Source organism: Pelophylax lessonae, assembly GCF_965119305.1.
Source record: "Pelophylax lessonae genome assembly, chromosome: 9".
NCBI lineage: Eukaryota > Metazoa > Chordata > Amphibia > Anura > Ranidae > Pelophylax > Pelophylax lessonae.
The window spans coordinates 5,028,933-5,044,164 of NC_138776.1; the positions used below are offsets into that span (position 1 = coordinate 5,028,933).

General features: G+C 48.5%; 1 protein-coding gene across 1 annotated transcript in view; it reads right to left on the reverse strand.

Moving 5' to 3' along the window:
* LOC309564142 (complement C1r-A subcomponent-like) overlaps positions 1–15,232 on the reverse strand; it is a gene marked incomplete at its 5' end in the record, with an annotated part of 131,530 nt that overhangs the window by 16,571 nt on the left and 99,727 nt on the right. The window contains 2 exons of the mRNA XM_082268771.1: positions 662–742; positions 4,793–4,936. Of these exons, the coding sequence (XP_082124897.1) occupies positions 662–742; positions 4,793–4,936 (225 nt within the window). The remainder of the gene's footprint in view (positions 1–661; positions 743–4,792; positions 4,937–15,232) is intronic.

A 15,232-nucleotide genomic window follows, 5' to 3' on the forward strand; every position in this document is an offset into this window, starting at 1 on the left:
GATTGTGTATATGGGATTGTATGGTTGGGGCGGGTATAGGATTGTGTATATGGGATTGTATGGTTGTGGAGGGTATAGGATTGTGTATATGGGATTGTATGGTTGGGGTGGGTATAGGATTGTGTATATGGGATTGTATGGTTGGGGTGGATATAGGATTGTGTATAGGGGATTGTATGGTTGGGGTGGGTATAGGATTGTGTATATGGGATTGTATGGTTGGGGTGGGTATAGGATTGTGTATAGGGGATTGTATGGTTGGGGTGGGTATAGGATTGTGTATATGGGATTGTATGGTTGGGGAGGGTATAGGATTGTGTATAGGGGATTGTATGGTTGGGGTGGGTATAGGATTGTGTATAGGGGATTGTATGGTTGGGGTGGGTATAGGATTGTGTATAGGGGATTGGATGATTTTTTTCCCTTTTGTTGGTTGAACTGGGTAAATTTGTGTCTTTTTTTTTCAACCAGACTATCTATGTAACGATGTAAACTGAAAGCTCTATTGGGTTTAAGGTTGTTGACCTGCTGTGCCATACGGGACATTTTTTAAATTTTACCTAAAGTTAAAATTTAAATTTCACCTTTGCTCATCCCGGCTCAGCAGCAGTGCGCTCATAGATGTGAAATGTCCCTCTAAGTGGTCCCCAAAACACTTTACCTGGAACACAGGTGGGAATACGGACTTCCCCGTTTTCGTTCATCCAAACTCCAAACTTGGAACACGTGAAAGTGGCGGAGCCTTAGAAAATGTTACATTGTTATTAGAAGTAAAATTTAATGGATTATTGCACTTTGCTTTACTGAACAGTCACAGAAATTTGTCTCTATGGGGACAGCAGAAAGCAGGGAAAGACATTTCTGACTCATGGCGTGTCCGTACAAAGTCCACTGTGAAGAAAACCTCGCAATATTCCAGCGAATCCGGGGTCATTCAACTGGGGGTCAGGAGAAAGAACACAAAGGAGTTGATTTGCAAAAAGCAAAATAGACTGTGCACTCTGCAAGGTGCAGTGGCTCAGGAGCTTAGTAAATGAGGTAAAGCTTCACTTAGCAAAGAATGCCCAATCATGCATAAGGCAAATTAAAACAAAAATGAATTTTTGCTTGCACATGATTGGATGATGGAAGTCAGCAGAGCTCCCCCTCATTTACTAAGTTCTGGAGCAACTGTGCACAATCTATTTACCTTTAGTAAATCAACCCCAAAGTTTCTCTAAAATCCAATTGATTTTAGGGATGATCGAACTTTTCAAAAGTTCGGTTCGGCCAGAACATCCGAACTTCCCAAAAGCTCGGCCCGGATTTCCAAACCCCATTGAAATCAATGGGACCGAACTTCGGTAATCAAAAAACACCATTTTGAAGCCCTAAAACGCAATAAATGCCCCTAAAAAGTGTTTAGGGTTCTGGGTCATGCCCCAGGGACTAATAATCACACAAAAAAAAAGTTCTTAAAAATTGTCATTATTGATATTTTTTTGATAGAGAGCCAATTATTGAAAAAAAAAAAAAAATTTCTTTGGATTTAGTGTCTGGGGGTCTAAAAAGTGTACCTGTGAAGTGTCAGCTCTGTAGCATGTCCAGAACCAGAAAAAAAAGATTGTTTGTATTAGGTCACTTATAGAACAGGTTGTTGGCTTCTCGCTTTTCACACCTTGCCGGTTTAGTAGCAGGCGTTTTTTTGGGCATTTTTTGGGGTCTTTTCAGGCAGGCAAAACATCTGAACTGGTGTATACGGGTATATATATCACTATACACAAGTTCAGATGTTTTATCTGCTTCTTTCACACCTATATATGTCTAGGTGTATATATACATACATGGGTGTGTATATATACCCCCTATACACATGTTCAGATGTCATGCCTGACTCCAAACATGTGCTCAAAAGATCCCTATGGACGCCTGCAGCCAAAAAGAATGCTGACAGGGGGCGAAGCCATATTACTGCAGCAAAAGTGACACAAGAGAAACGATCTTTTCTCTATAGCAGTCACCCTGACATGGAAGGGTTTGGTCATCCTGCCATAGCAGTCAGAGTCAGTTAATCCTACACTACACTACGGTCCCCTTACACTTAACACTCTCCCTACAGAAACTGAATAAATTAAAGCTAACTAAAGTGTAAAGGAGCACTCTAACTACACTAGATATCCCTTTCCTCGCACTAAAAATTGCTAAATGACACTTTGTAGCAGAAGTCACAGAACTGCTTCCACTCTCTTCCATGTCCCGTATAAGAATGCTAGGAATTTGGCGGGGCTATCTTATATACTGGGGGGCGTATTCACTAATGATTGGACTATGGACCCCCTAGTCACTCCAATCACATTCCTAGCATTCTTCTGCCCCCTCAATTGGCTTTTGCTAATGCTTCTTGTCCAATCATGGGCTTTTAAAGCCCATTTCCTGTCCCATTGCATTTTGGTCGGTTCTGGTTGCCGAATTCCGAACTTTTTGGGCAAAAAGTTCTAAATTCGGCCGAACCTCGAACGGCCAATGTTCGGGTCGAACGAATGGTCGACCCGAACCGTTCGATCATCCCTAATTTATTTTTTTTAAACTGAACTCCAGACACAAAAACATTTGCATAATTATATTCTTTAACAGCTAAGGAGGAATAAAAATCCACTCTGTGAGCACCAAATGCCTTTACAGACCCAGGTATTACCTTGTAAAAGTGTCAGTATGCATATTTTTATTATCTATAGTATTATGTAGAAACCCCATTCCTGCTCATAACTTATTCCTGCAGGGAGGAAAAACAAACTACGTGCAGCAAATACAATACCACGTTATAAGTTTTCACTCAAAATAGATATTTTTGATGTAGGTGGAGCCTAGTATATTAGGACAGCCAATAGCTTCTTACCACAGATTAGGTTCTTGTTTGCCACTGCCATGGGTTCAATTTTTATCAAAAACTTTGCTGGTTCACCACCAGAAATATGAAATAACCCAAAATGCAGTGCATAGCCTTTGTCTCTATTTAGCTGAGTCTGGAGAGCCAATAATCTGAAGGGATAAATATCACAGCCTCCTTGTTATTGGAAGGTGGGGTGACAGCTGCCATATTTTCAGCGTGTGTTGGAGTTATTGGAGAGAGCTTACAATTCTGTGTACAGAGAGATACTGTGCTACACTTTTCTGTGCTGAGCTACATTGTGCTACACTTTACTCTGCTACACTATGCTCTAATGTACTACTGTGTGCTACACTTTGCTAAGCTGTACTACTCTGTGCTACACTGTGCTACACTTTGCTAAGCTGTACTACTCTGTGCTACTCTGTGCTACACTTTGCTGTGCTGAGCTACACTGTGCTAAACTATGCTACACTTTGCTGTACTGTGCTATACTATCCTACACTTTGCTGTACTACGCTGTGCTCTAATATACTCCACTTTGTACTATGCTACACTGTGATACTCATTGCTGTGCTACACTGTGATGCTCTTTGCTTTGCTGCACTGTGATACACTTTGCTCCTCTGTGCTACACTGTGATTCTCTTTGCTGTGCTACACTGTGCTACACTGTGATGCTCTTTGCTGTGCTGTACTACACTGTGATACTCTTTGCTGTGCTGTACTACACTGTGATACTCTTTGCTGTGCTGTACTACACTGTGATACTCTTTGCTGGGCTGTGCTACACTGTGATACTCTTTGCTGGGCTGTGCTACACTGTGATACTCTTTGCTGTGCTGTGGTACACTGTAATACTCTTTGCTATGTTGTGCTACATTGTAATACTCTTTGCTTTGCTGTGCTGCACTGTGATACTTTTTGCTGTGCTGTTCTACACTGTGATACTCTTTGCTGCACTGCGCTGTGCTGTGCTAGACTGTGATTCTCTTTGCTGCACTGCGCTGTGCTGTGCTACACTGTGATACTCTTTGCTGCGCTGTGCTGCACTGTGCTACAATGTGATACTCTTTGCTGCGCTGTGCTGCAATGTGCTACACTGTGATATTCTTTGCTGCGCTGTGCTGTGCTACACTGTAATACTCTTTGCTGCACTGTGCTACACTGTGATACTCTTTGCTGCGCTGCGCTGCACTGTGATACTCTTTGCTGTGCTGTGCTGCGCTGTGCTGCACTGTGATACTCTTTGCTGTGCTGTGCTGCACTGTGCTGAACTGTGATACTCTTTGCTGTGCTGTGCTGCACTGATACTTTTTGCTGTGCTGTTCTACACTGTGATACTCTTTGCTGCGCTGTGCTGCACTGTGCTACACTGTGATACTCTTTGCTGCACTGTGCTACACTGTGATACTCTTTGCTGCGCTGTGCTGTGCTGCAATGTGATACTCTTTGCTGCGCTGTGCTGCAATGTGCTACACTGTGATACTCTTTGCTGCGCTGTGCTGTGCTGCAATGTGATACTCTTTGCTGCGCTGTGCTGCAATGTGCTACACTGTGATACTCTTTGCTGCGCTGTGCTACACAGTGATACTCTTTGCTGCGCTGCACTACACTGTGATACTCTTTGCTGCGCTGTGCTGTGCTACACTGCGATACTCTTTGCTGTGCTGTGCTGCGCTGTGCTGCACTGCGATACTCTTTGCTGTGCTGTGCTGCGCTGTGCTACACTGTGATACTCTTTGCTGTGCTGTGCTGCACTGTGATACTCTTTGCTGCACTGTGATACACTCAGTAATATAACCCTCAAGAAATAGAAGAAATTGGTTACTGGTTTTACTCCCCAGCATCTAAAATCAATGACTTATTCTGAGTCCATACATTCTATTTAAAGGCCCTTTGTCAGGATAGAGTTCAGTCTGCACACCTCTTTCCGTCACCATTCTGTAGTACGGCTCGGTACAGCTGTAGATGATGGAGGGGAGGGGCATCGTCTTGTCTGGCTCAGTCAGATTGGTGTAACGACCATTCAGCAGATCTTCTGGTGTCTCACAATCATTGCCTGCAATAACTGGAAGACATTTGTAATACTGGTAATCATAGGAAGAATAATTATACCCTAATATTTCAGGCCCTGCAACAATAGTACACTGACACTTGGGGGTCTCAGAACAATGACACACTGACACTTGGGGGTCCCAGAACAATGACACACTGACATCTGGTGTCCCAGAACAATACATCATTGGGAGTCCTAATTTAAGGGCATGTTGACACTTGGGGGTCCCAGAACAATGACAGACTGACATCTGGGGGTCCCAGAACAATGAAACACTGACCCTGGGGGTCCCATAACAATGACATCTGGGGGTCCCAGAACAATGACACTCTGACACTTGGGGACACAGAACAATGACACACTGACACTTGGGGGTCCCAGAACAATGACACACTGACACTTGGGGGTCCCAGAACAATGACACACTGCCACTTGGGGATCTCAGAACAATGACACACTGACATGTGGGGGTCCCAGAACTATGACACACTGACACTTGGGGTCCCAGAACAATGACACACTGACACTTGGGGGTCCAGAACAATGACACAATGACATCTGGGGTCCCAGAACAATGACACACTGACACTTGGGGGCCCCAGAACAATGACACACTGACACTTGGGGATCCCAGAACAACGACACACTGACACTTGGGGGTCCCAGAACAATGACAAACTGACACTTGGGGGTCCCAGAACAATGACACACTGACACTTGGGGGTCCCAGAACAATGACACAATGACATCTGGGGTCCCAGAACAATGACACACTGACATCTGGGGGTCCCAGAACAATGACACACTGACATCTGGGGTCCCAGAACAATGACACACTGACATCTGGGGTCCCAGAACAATGACACACTGACATCTGGGGTCCCAGAACAATGACACACTGACACTTGGGGGTCCCAGAACAATGACACACTGACACTTGGGGGCCCCAGAACAATGACACACTGACACTTGGGGGTCCCAGACAGTGGCGTCACTAGGGTGGGGCCAGAGGGGGCCATGGCCCCTCCAAAATTACAGTGTGCCCCCCCATGTGCCCCCCCCAAAAAATGAGGCTATTCATTTAACTTCACAGTAAGTCCCGCAGGCGCCGGCGCAGCGGCACTTAAAGGAACTACGAAGAAAGGAGGAAGGACTACGACCGACACAGCAGGAGGGCGTTCCCATTGAGGCGTGTCAGGCCCGCCCACTCACCCAGCCTAGCAGCAGACAGCGCGGTATGACGTTGAGGGAGAGCGGGCGCCTGCGCTGTGTGAAAGAGGAGAAGAAGCGGGAGCCGAGTCAGCCAGCGCCAGCAGAGGAGAGGAGGAGGACACGACAGTCATAGGACACACACGAGTCGAGGATGGAGCAGCCTGCAGGCCGGGACCGTCATCATCCATTTAGGTCAGTGGGGGTCCTGTCCTGAAGGGTCCTGTCATGGGGGGTCCTGTCCTGTTCCTGGGGGGTCTGGTCCTGTCCTGGGGCGTCCGGTCCTGTCCTGTTCCTGGGGGGTCCTGTCCTGGAGGGTCATGTCCTGTCCTGGAGGGTCCTGTCCTGTTCCTGGGGGTCCTGTTCCTGGGGGTCCTGTCCTGGGGGGTCATGTCCTGTTCCTGGGGGTCCTGTCCTGGAGGGTCATGTCCTGTTCCTGGGGGTCCTGTCCTGGGGGGTCATGTCCTGTTCCTGGGGGTCCTGTCCTGGAGGGTCATGTCCTGTTCCTGGGGGTCCTGTCCTGGGGGGTCATGTCCTGTTCCTGGGGGGTCCTGTCCTGGAGGGTCATGTCCTGTCCTGGGGGGTCCTGTCCTGGGGGGTCCTGTCCTGTTCCTGGGGGGTCCTGTCCTGGGGGGTCCTGTCCTCTTCCTTGGGGGTGCGGTCCTGTTCCTGGGGGGCCCTGTCCTGTTCCTTGGAGGTCCTGTCCTGGGGGTCCGGTCCTGTCCTTGGGGGTCCTGTCCTCTTCCTTGGGGGTCCTGTCCTTGGGGGTCCTGTCCTGTTCCTTGGGGGTCCTGTCCTGTCCTTGGGGGTCCTGTTCTGTCCTTGGGGGGGGGGGGGTCCTTTCCTGTCCTTGGGGGGTCCTGTTCCTGGGGGGGTCCTGTCCTGTTCCTGGGGGAGTCCTGTCCTGTTCCTGGGGGGGGGTCCTGTCCTGTCCTTGGGGGTCCTGTTCCTTGGGGGGTCCTGTCCTGGGGGGTCATGTCCTGTTCCTGGGGGTCCTGTCCTGGGGGGTCATGTCTTGTTCCTGGGGGGTCATGTCCTGTCCTGGGGGGCCCTGTCCTGGAGGGTCATGTCCTGTCCTGGGGGGTCCTGTCCTGTTCCTGGGTGGTCCTGTCCTGGGGGTCCTGTCCTCTTCCTTGGGGGTCCTGTCCTGTTCCTGGGGGGTCCTGTCCTTGGGGGCCCTGTCCTGTTCCTTGGAGGTCCTGTCCTGGGGGTCCGGTCCTGTCCTTGGGGGTCCTGTTCCTTGGGGGGTCCTGTCCTGTTCCTTGGGGGGTCCTGTTCTGTTCCTTGGGGGGTCCTGTTCCTTGGGGGTCCTGTCCTGTCCTTGGGGGTCCTTTCCTGTTCCTGGGGGGTCCTGTCCTGTTCCTGGGGGGGTCCTGTCCTGTTCCTGGGGGGGTCCTGTGCTGTCCTTGGGGGTCCTGTTCCTTGGGGGGGTCCTGTTCCTTGGGGGGTCCTGTCCTGGGGGGTCCTTTCCTGTCTTTGGGGGGTCCTGTCTTGTCCTGGGGGGTCCTGTTCTGTCCTACAAACACAGGCTGGCGGGCGGGTGGAGGGGGGCTTGCACAGCGGAGTGGCATCATGCAAGACGTCTCACCAGCATAGGGAGAGTGCGCGGCGTGCACCAAGCACCCAGCGTAGGCGGCCAGGCCTAAAGCGCATGCGGGAGTGGCGTCACATGGACAATACTGACTGACTACTTAGCAGTCTGTCCTCTGTGTGTCGGGGACCGGGACCGGACAGTGAGGAGGTGCCGGTGGCAGCGCAAGGCACTGGCAGCAAGCAGCATATGCCAGCCCAGCCAGCAAGCCAAGCAGCAGCGCCAGCACAGAGGAGTGTGACGAGGACTCTGAGGAGCCGAGGCTGAGCCAGCCACCAGGACACGAGGAGCAGGCCGGGGTCATCGGCTTAGAGGTGGCAGCCTCAGCCTGCCTGGGAGGTGAGTCACTGGAGCAGTGAGTCCACTCACTGCACATTTGCAATGCATCATACCACCCTCACACCCAACAATTGCCAATGTGGTTGACATGCTGAGCTGAAATAATTTTACAGCTGAACAATGCTGTCAGCCCACATTGTCATTTCAGGGGTGAGGGTGGTATGAGATGCAAATGTGCAATGAGTGTGAGTCCACTGAACATTTGCATCTCATACCACCCTCACACCCCTGAAAATGACAATGTGGGCTGACATGCTGACCAAATTTATTTTACAGCTGAGCTGAACTGCTCCACTAGTGCCACCTCTAAAACTGATGTCCCCGGGCCTGCTCCTTGTGTGTTGGCTCACTGTGTCTGGTTCCATTGCTGCGTACTGCTGCCTCGCCATACAGGTGACTCCACTAATCCGCTGTCCGCATGCTCTGGGCCTTCAAATATATAAACATGAAATATTTGTGACTGATGCCCATTGTCAGGAATATTTCATGTTTATGTTTTTATTTGGCCAATGTTTCACAAATGTTTCATGTTTTATGCTATTGAAGGCCCAGAGTGTGCGGACGACATCAGTGGAGTCACCGGTAAGGCGAGGCAGCAGCACGCAGCAGAGAAGCCAGACACAGCCAGCACACAAGGAGCAGGCCCAGGGACATCGGTTTTAGAGGTGGCAGGTAAGTGGAGCAGTGAGTCCACTGCACATTTCCTTTCTCTTACCATTCTCACGCCCCTGAAAATGATAATGTGGACTGACCCGCTGACAGAACTTTACAGTTGAACATGGCAAACATGTATAATACATGTCTGTAAGTTTGCTATGTCCAGCTGTAAAATTCTGTCAGCGTGTCAGCCCACATTGTCATTTAATGTTAATGCTTTTAGTATCCATTGTCAGTAATATTTCATGTTTATGCGTTTTGATTTCCATTTTTTCGGAATCAAACGCATAAACCTGACATTCCTGACATTGGTCATCAAACACAAACATGAAACATTCTTGACCATGGGCATCAAACGCATAAACATGAAGTATTCCTGACCATTTGACTTGAATATTTCATGTTTATGCATTGGATTTCCATTGTCAGGAATATTTCATGTTTATGCATTGGATTTCCATTGTCAGGAATATTTCATGTTTATGCATTGGATTTCCATTGTAAGGAATATTTCATGTTTATGCATTGGATTTCCATTGTCAGGAATATTTCATGTTTAGGTGTTTGATGCCCGTTGTGAGGTGTACTTTATGTTTATGAGTTTGATGCCCATTATCAGCAATATTTCATATTTGTGTGTTTGATTTCCATTTTGGGAAAAACAAAAGTGAATTTGTAACAATGCCTCTGGAGTGCATTCTATTCTTGATATATAGATAGCTATTATAAAAATTGCGTTTTATAGTTGGCCCCCCTACTTTTGTCCCTGTCCCCCCCTAAATATAAAAGCTGGAGACGCCACTGACACTTGGGGGTCCCAGAACAATGACACACTGCCACTTGGGGGTCCCAGAACAACGACACACTGACACTTGGGGGTCCCAGAACAACGACACACTGACACTTGGGGGTCCCAGAACAATGACACACTGACACTTGGGGGTCCCAGAACAATGACAAACTGACACTTGGGGGACCCAGAACAGTGACACACTGACATCTGGGGGACACAGAACAATGACACACTGACACTTGGGGGACCCAGAACAATGACACACTGACATCTGGGGTCCCAGAACAATGACACTTGGGGGTCCCAGAACAATGACTCACTGACATCTGGGGGACCCAGAACAATGACACACTGACATCTGGGGTCCCAGAACAATGACACTTGGGGGTCCCAGAACAATGACACACTGACACTTGGGGGTCTTAGAACAATGACACACTGACTCTTGGGGGTCTTAGAACAATGACACACTGACACTTGGGGGTCCCAGAACAAGGACACACTGACATCTGGGGTCCCAGAACAATGACACAATGACACTTGTGGGTCCCAGAACAATGTCACACTGACATCTGGGGGTCCCAGAACAATGGCACACTGACACTTCAGGGTCCCAAAACAATGACACACTGACACTTGGGGTCCCATAACAATGACACACTGATATCTGGGGGTCCCAGGACAATGTCACACTGATATCTGGGGGTCCCAGAACAATGTCACACTGACACTTGGGGGTCCCAGAACAATGACACACTGATATCTGGGTGTCCCAGAACAATGTCACACTGATATCTGGGGGTCCCAGAACAATGACACACTGACACTTGGGGGTCCCAGAACAATGACACACTGACATCTGGGGTCCCAGAACAATGACACACTGACACTTGGGGGTCCCAGAACAAGGACACACTGACATCTGGGGTCCCAGAACAATGACACACTGACACTTGGGGTCCCAGAACAATGACACACTGACATCTGGGGGACCCAGAATAATGACACAATGACACTTGGGGGTCCCAGAACAATGACACAATGACACTTGGGGGTCCCAGAACAATGACACACTGACACTTGGGGGTCCCAGAACAATGACACACTGACACTTGGGGTCCCAGAACAATGACACACTGACATCTGGGGGACCCAGAATAATGACACACTGACACTTGGGGGACCCAGAACAATGACACACTGACACTTGGGGGACCCAGAACAATGACACTCTGACACTTGGGGGTCCCAGAACAATGACACACTGACACTTGGGGGTCCAGAACAATGACACACTGACACTTGGGGGACCCAGAACAATGACACACTGACACTTGGAGGACCCAGAACAATGACACACTGACACTTGGGGGTCCAGAACAATGACACAATGACACTTGGGGGTCCCAGAACAATGACACACTGACATCTGGGGTCCCAGAACAATGACACACTGACACTTGGGGGTCCAGAACAATGACACAATGACACTTGGGGGTCCCAGAACAATGACACACTGACATCTGGGGTCCCAGAACAAGGACACACTGACACTTGGGGGACCCAAAACAATAACATACTAACAATTGGGGTCCCACAACAAAACAAGTCAAGGTCTCAAAACCATGGCACTAAGGACTTTAGGTATTAATGTCTTTTACCAGGACCTACACTTACTTCTCTTAGCTACTAAGAATGAGCTAATATTCGGGCCGAACTGAACCCATGAGAAATTGTCACATGACAGCCAGGGCCGGACTGGGAATAAAATTCAGCCCTGGAAATAATTTCTTACCAGCCCCATAGCATTATTATACCGGCCCAACAGAATAACGCCATTATTTTCTTGTTCATAAAGGAAAACCATGCATTTTAAAGCAAATTTGAAGAGTGTATTATATACAGATAAGATAGATATAAAAGCATATAGGGCTTTATATATAAAAAGAGCAAATTCTAGTTAAAAGTGGTAAAAGTGCGGACATGGTAAAGGAAATGTCAGGGGCTGTGAGGATATGATACAGGACGTCAGGGGCTGTGCGGACATGGTACAAGAGATGTCAGGGGCTGTGCAGACATGGTACAAGAGATGTCAGAGGCTGTGCGGACATGGTACAGGACATGTCAGGGGCTGTGCGGACATGGTACAGGAGATGTCAGAGGCTGTGTGGACATGGTACAGGACATGTCAGGGGCTGTGCGGACATGGTACAGGAGATGTCAGAGGCTGTGTGGACATGGTACAAGAGATGTCAGAGGCTGTGCGGACATGGTACAGGAGATGTCAGAGGCTGTGCGGACATGGTACAAGAGATGTCAGGGGCTGTGCGGACATGGTACAGGAGATGTCAGAGGCTGTGTGGACATGGTACAGGAGATATCAGAGGCTGTGTGGACATGGTACAAGAGATGTCAGAGGCTGTGCGGAAATGGTACAAGAGATGTCAGAGGCTGTGCGGACATAGTACAGGAGATATCAGAGGCTGTGCGGACATGGTACAGGACATGTCAGGGGCTGTGCGGACATGGTACAGGAGATGTCAGAGGCTGTGCGGACATAGTACAGGACATGTCAGGGGCTGGGGACATGGTACAGCAGATGTCAGAGACTGTGCGGACATGGCACAGGAGATGTCAGAGGCTGTGCGGACATGGTACAGGAGATGTCAGAGGCTGTGCGGACATAGTACAGGACATGTCAGGGGCTGTGCGGACATGGTACAGGAGATGTCAGGGGCTGTGCGGACATGGTACAGGAGATGTCAGAGGCTGTGTGGACATGGTACAGGAGATGTCAGAGGCTGTGCGGACATGGTACAGGAGATGTCAGAGGCTGTGCGGACATGGTACAGGAGATGTCAGAGGTTGTGCGGACATGGTACATGAGATGTCAGGGGCTGTGCGGACATGGTACAGGAGATGTCAGAGGCTGTGCGGACATGGTACAGGAGATGTCAGGGACTGTGCGGACATGGTACAGGAGATGTCAGAGGCTGTGCGGACATAGTACAGGAGATGTCAGGGGCTGTGCGGACATGGTACAGGAGATGTCAGAGGCTGTGTGGACATAGTACAGGAGATGTCAGAGACTGTGCGGACATGGTACAGGAAATGTCAGAGACTGTGCGGACATGGTACAGGAGATGTCAGAGGCTGTGTGGACATGGTACAGGAAATGTCAGAGACTGTGCGGACATGGTACAGGAGATGTCAGAGGCTGTGCGGACATGGTACAGGACATGTCAGGGGCTGTGCGGACATGGTACAGGAGATGTCAGAGGCTGTGCGGACATAGTACAGGAGATGTCAGGGGCTGTGCGGACATGGTACAGGAGATGTCAGAGGCTGTGTGGACATGGTACAGGAGATGTCAGAGACTGTGCGGACATGGTACAGGAGATGTCAGAGGCTGTGCGGACATGGTACAGGAGATGTCAGAGGCTGTGTGGACATGGTACAGGAGATGTCAGAGGCTGTGCGGACATGGTACAGGAGATGTCAGAGGCTGTGCGGACATGGTACAGGACATGTCAGGGGCTGTGCGGACATGGTACAGGAGATGTCAGAGGCTGTGTGGACATGGTACAGGAGATGTCAGAGACTGTGCGGACATAGTACAGGAGATGTCAGAGGCTGTGCGGACATGGTACAGGACATGTCAGGGGCTGTGCGGACATGGTACAGGAGATGTCAGAGGCTGTGCGGACATAGTACAGGAGATGTCAGGGGCTGTGCGGACATGGTACAGGAGATGTCAGAGGCTGTGTGGACATGGTACAGGAGATGTCAGAGGCTGTGCGGACATGGTACAGGAGATGTCAGAGGCTGTGCGGACATGGTACAGGACATGTCAGGGGCTGTGCGGACATGGTACAGGAGATGTCAGAGGCTGTGTGGACATGGTACAGGTGTTAGGATACAAGGTTTGTATTTAATCAGCAACAAATACTATATGTCATTGTTGTGTGCCTATTACATTGTATGACCACTGGATGGCAGTGTTACATTTGTGAGTTCATGTTTTGTCTATGCCTCAAAGAGTAATAAAGAAGAGTTCCTGCTCAGAACAGGAAGCAGTGTTCAGTGAAACAACAGACTGTCTGCCTGTGCATTGTTTTAGCCCCAAAAGGTTATATCTAACAGGTTATGGGCCCAGGACATGTTACAGAAGCCCAGGATATAATACAGATTACCCCTGGATATAGCCAGATACAGTGAGCTAAAGCAAGAAAAAATAAAATGGTATCACTATCCCTGCGGACTCTATTTGTGCCCCAGAGTAACCGCTGCAGGTGGGCGTGAACCAAGATGATGGGATTTTAAGGGTGAGGCTTGTGAGGGTATATGTTTAAGATAAATAATTCAAAAACAGGATAAAATAATGATTTTTATTACAAATTCATAAAAACAGTCACATACAGTGATACATCTTGATATCGCAAAGATACTTAAATGTATATAGAACCATTGACAGGAAGCGCAATCTATCCCCACAATCCACACCAAATGCCAAAACAACCCCAGTTATGGGAGTTATTAGAGACCTGGGAGCTATTCCAAAAACCTCTAAAAGTGAGTTAATGCCAACAACCACCAATGATGAAACAATCCAGGGATTCCCTTTAGGGACCCCTCTTCCCACGCAACTGGTAGACGAAAAAAGAGGACCCATAGACACCTTTGTAATAAGAGGACAAGCGATAAACCTGGAATAGGACACACACACAGGGACACTCCTATTTTGGCCCCTGCAGCACTTTTGCATGCTGGGATCAAGGATGGACTGTCAAATTCCACTCAACAACCAACATACAATCAAGGGGAGAAAAAGAATCCTCTTGATATTATCAATCTTTCCTCCCGATCACTCTCACAAACTGAGAAAGAAGTATTACAACTAGGCCTAAGTTTCTGTCCAGATCAACAAATTAACAAATTCGAAGTGGTCAAAGACCTTCATTTATTTGCAAGGAATTTGACATATAAATATATCTTTGACAAAAACAAAGGCCAAAACAATATACGGGACGAGGATCTATACAAAGGATTCAAGGCCCAAGATTTTAGAAATCTCAAAACAATGATGCAGTTAATCGAGGAAAATAAACAACATCCAGACTATTCATCGTCTGATTCCTCTTCTGATGATGAGGAGGAACCACGCGATGAAATAAATAAATTCAAATCCAGATCAACACGTTTTCCCAATCTCCAAACTTGCCCAGCTATCTGGGCTTTTGTGAAGCACACCCAGAAGGAGATCGACAGATTGGAGGCCCCTCTACTTGGGGCCTCTAACCTGTCGGCCTCCCAAAGGACTGCTTTAGATGACCTCGTCCATGACGACCTCGTTGTCATTAAACCCTCGGATAAGGGTGGCAACGTGGTCGTCATGGACAGGCATCAGTACGAGACCATGTGTCTCGATATTCTAAAAAATGAAGAATGGTATAGACCAGTATCTATCGAGGAAGTTGATATCATGAAGGGTAAATTCAAATCTATAATCTTTAATGCCCTACAGTCTCATGTGATTAATCAAGAACTGTATGACTATTTAAACGTTAAATGGCCAATCTTGCCAACGTTTTATGCGTTACCCAAAGTACATAAAAGCCTCGAAACACCTCCAGGGCGCCCAATTGTTTCAGGCATCGGCTCTATCACTGAACCTTCCAGTAGGTTCGTTGATGACCAACTACGCCCACATGTCATGGGC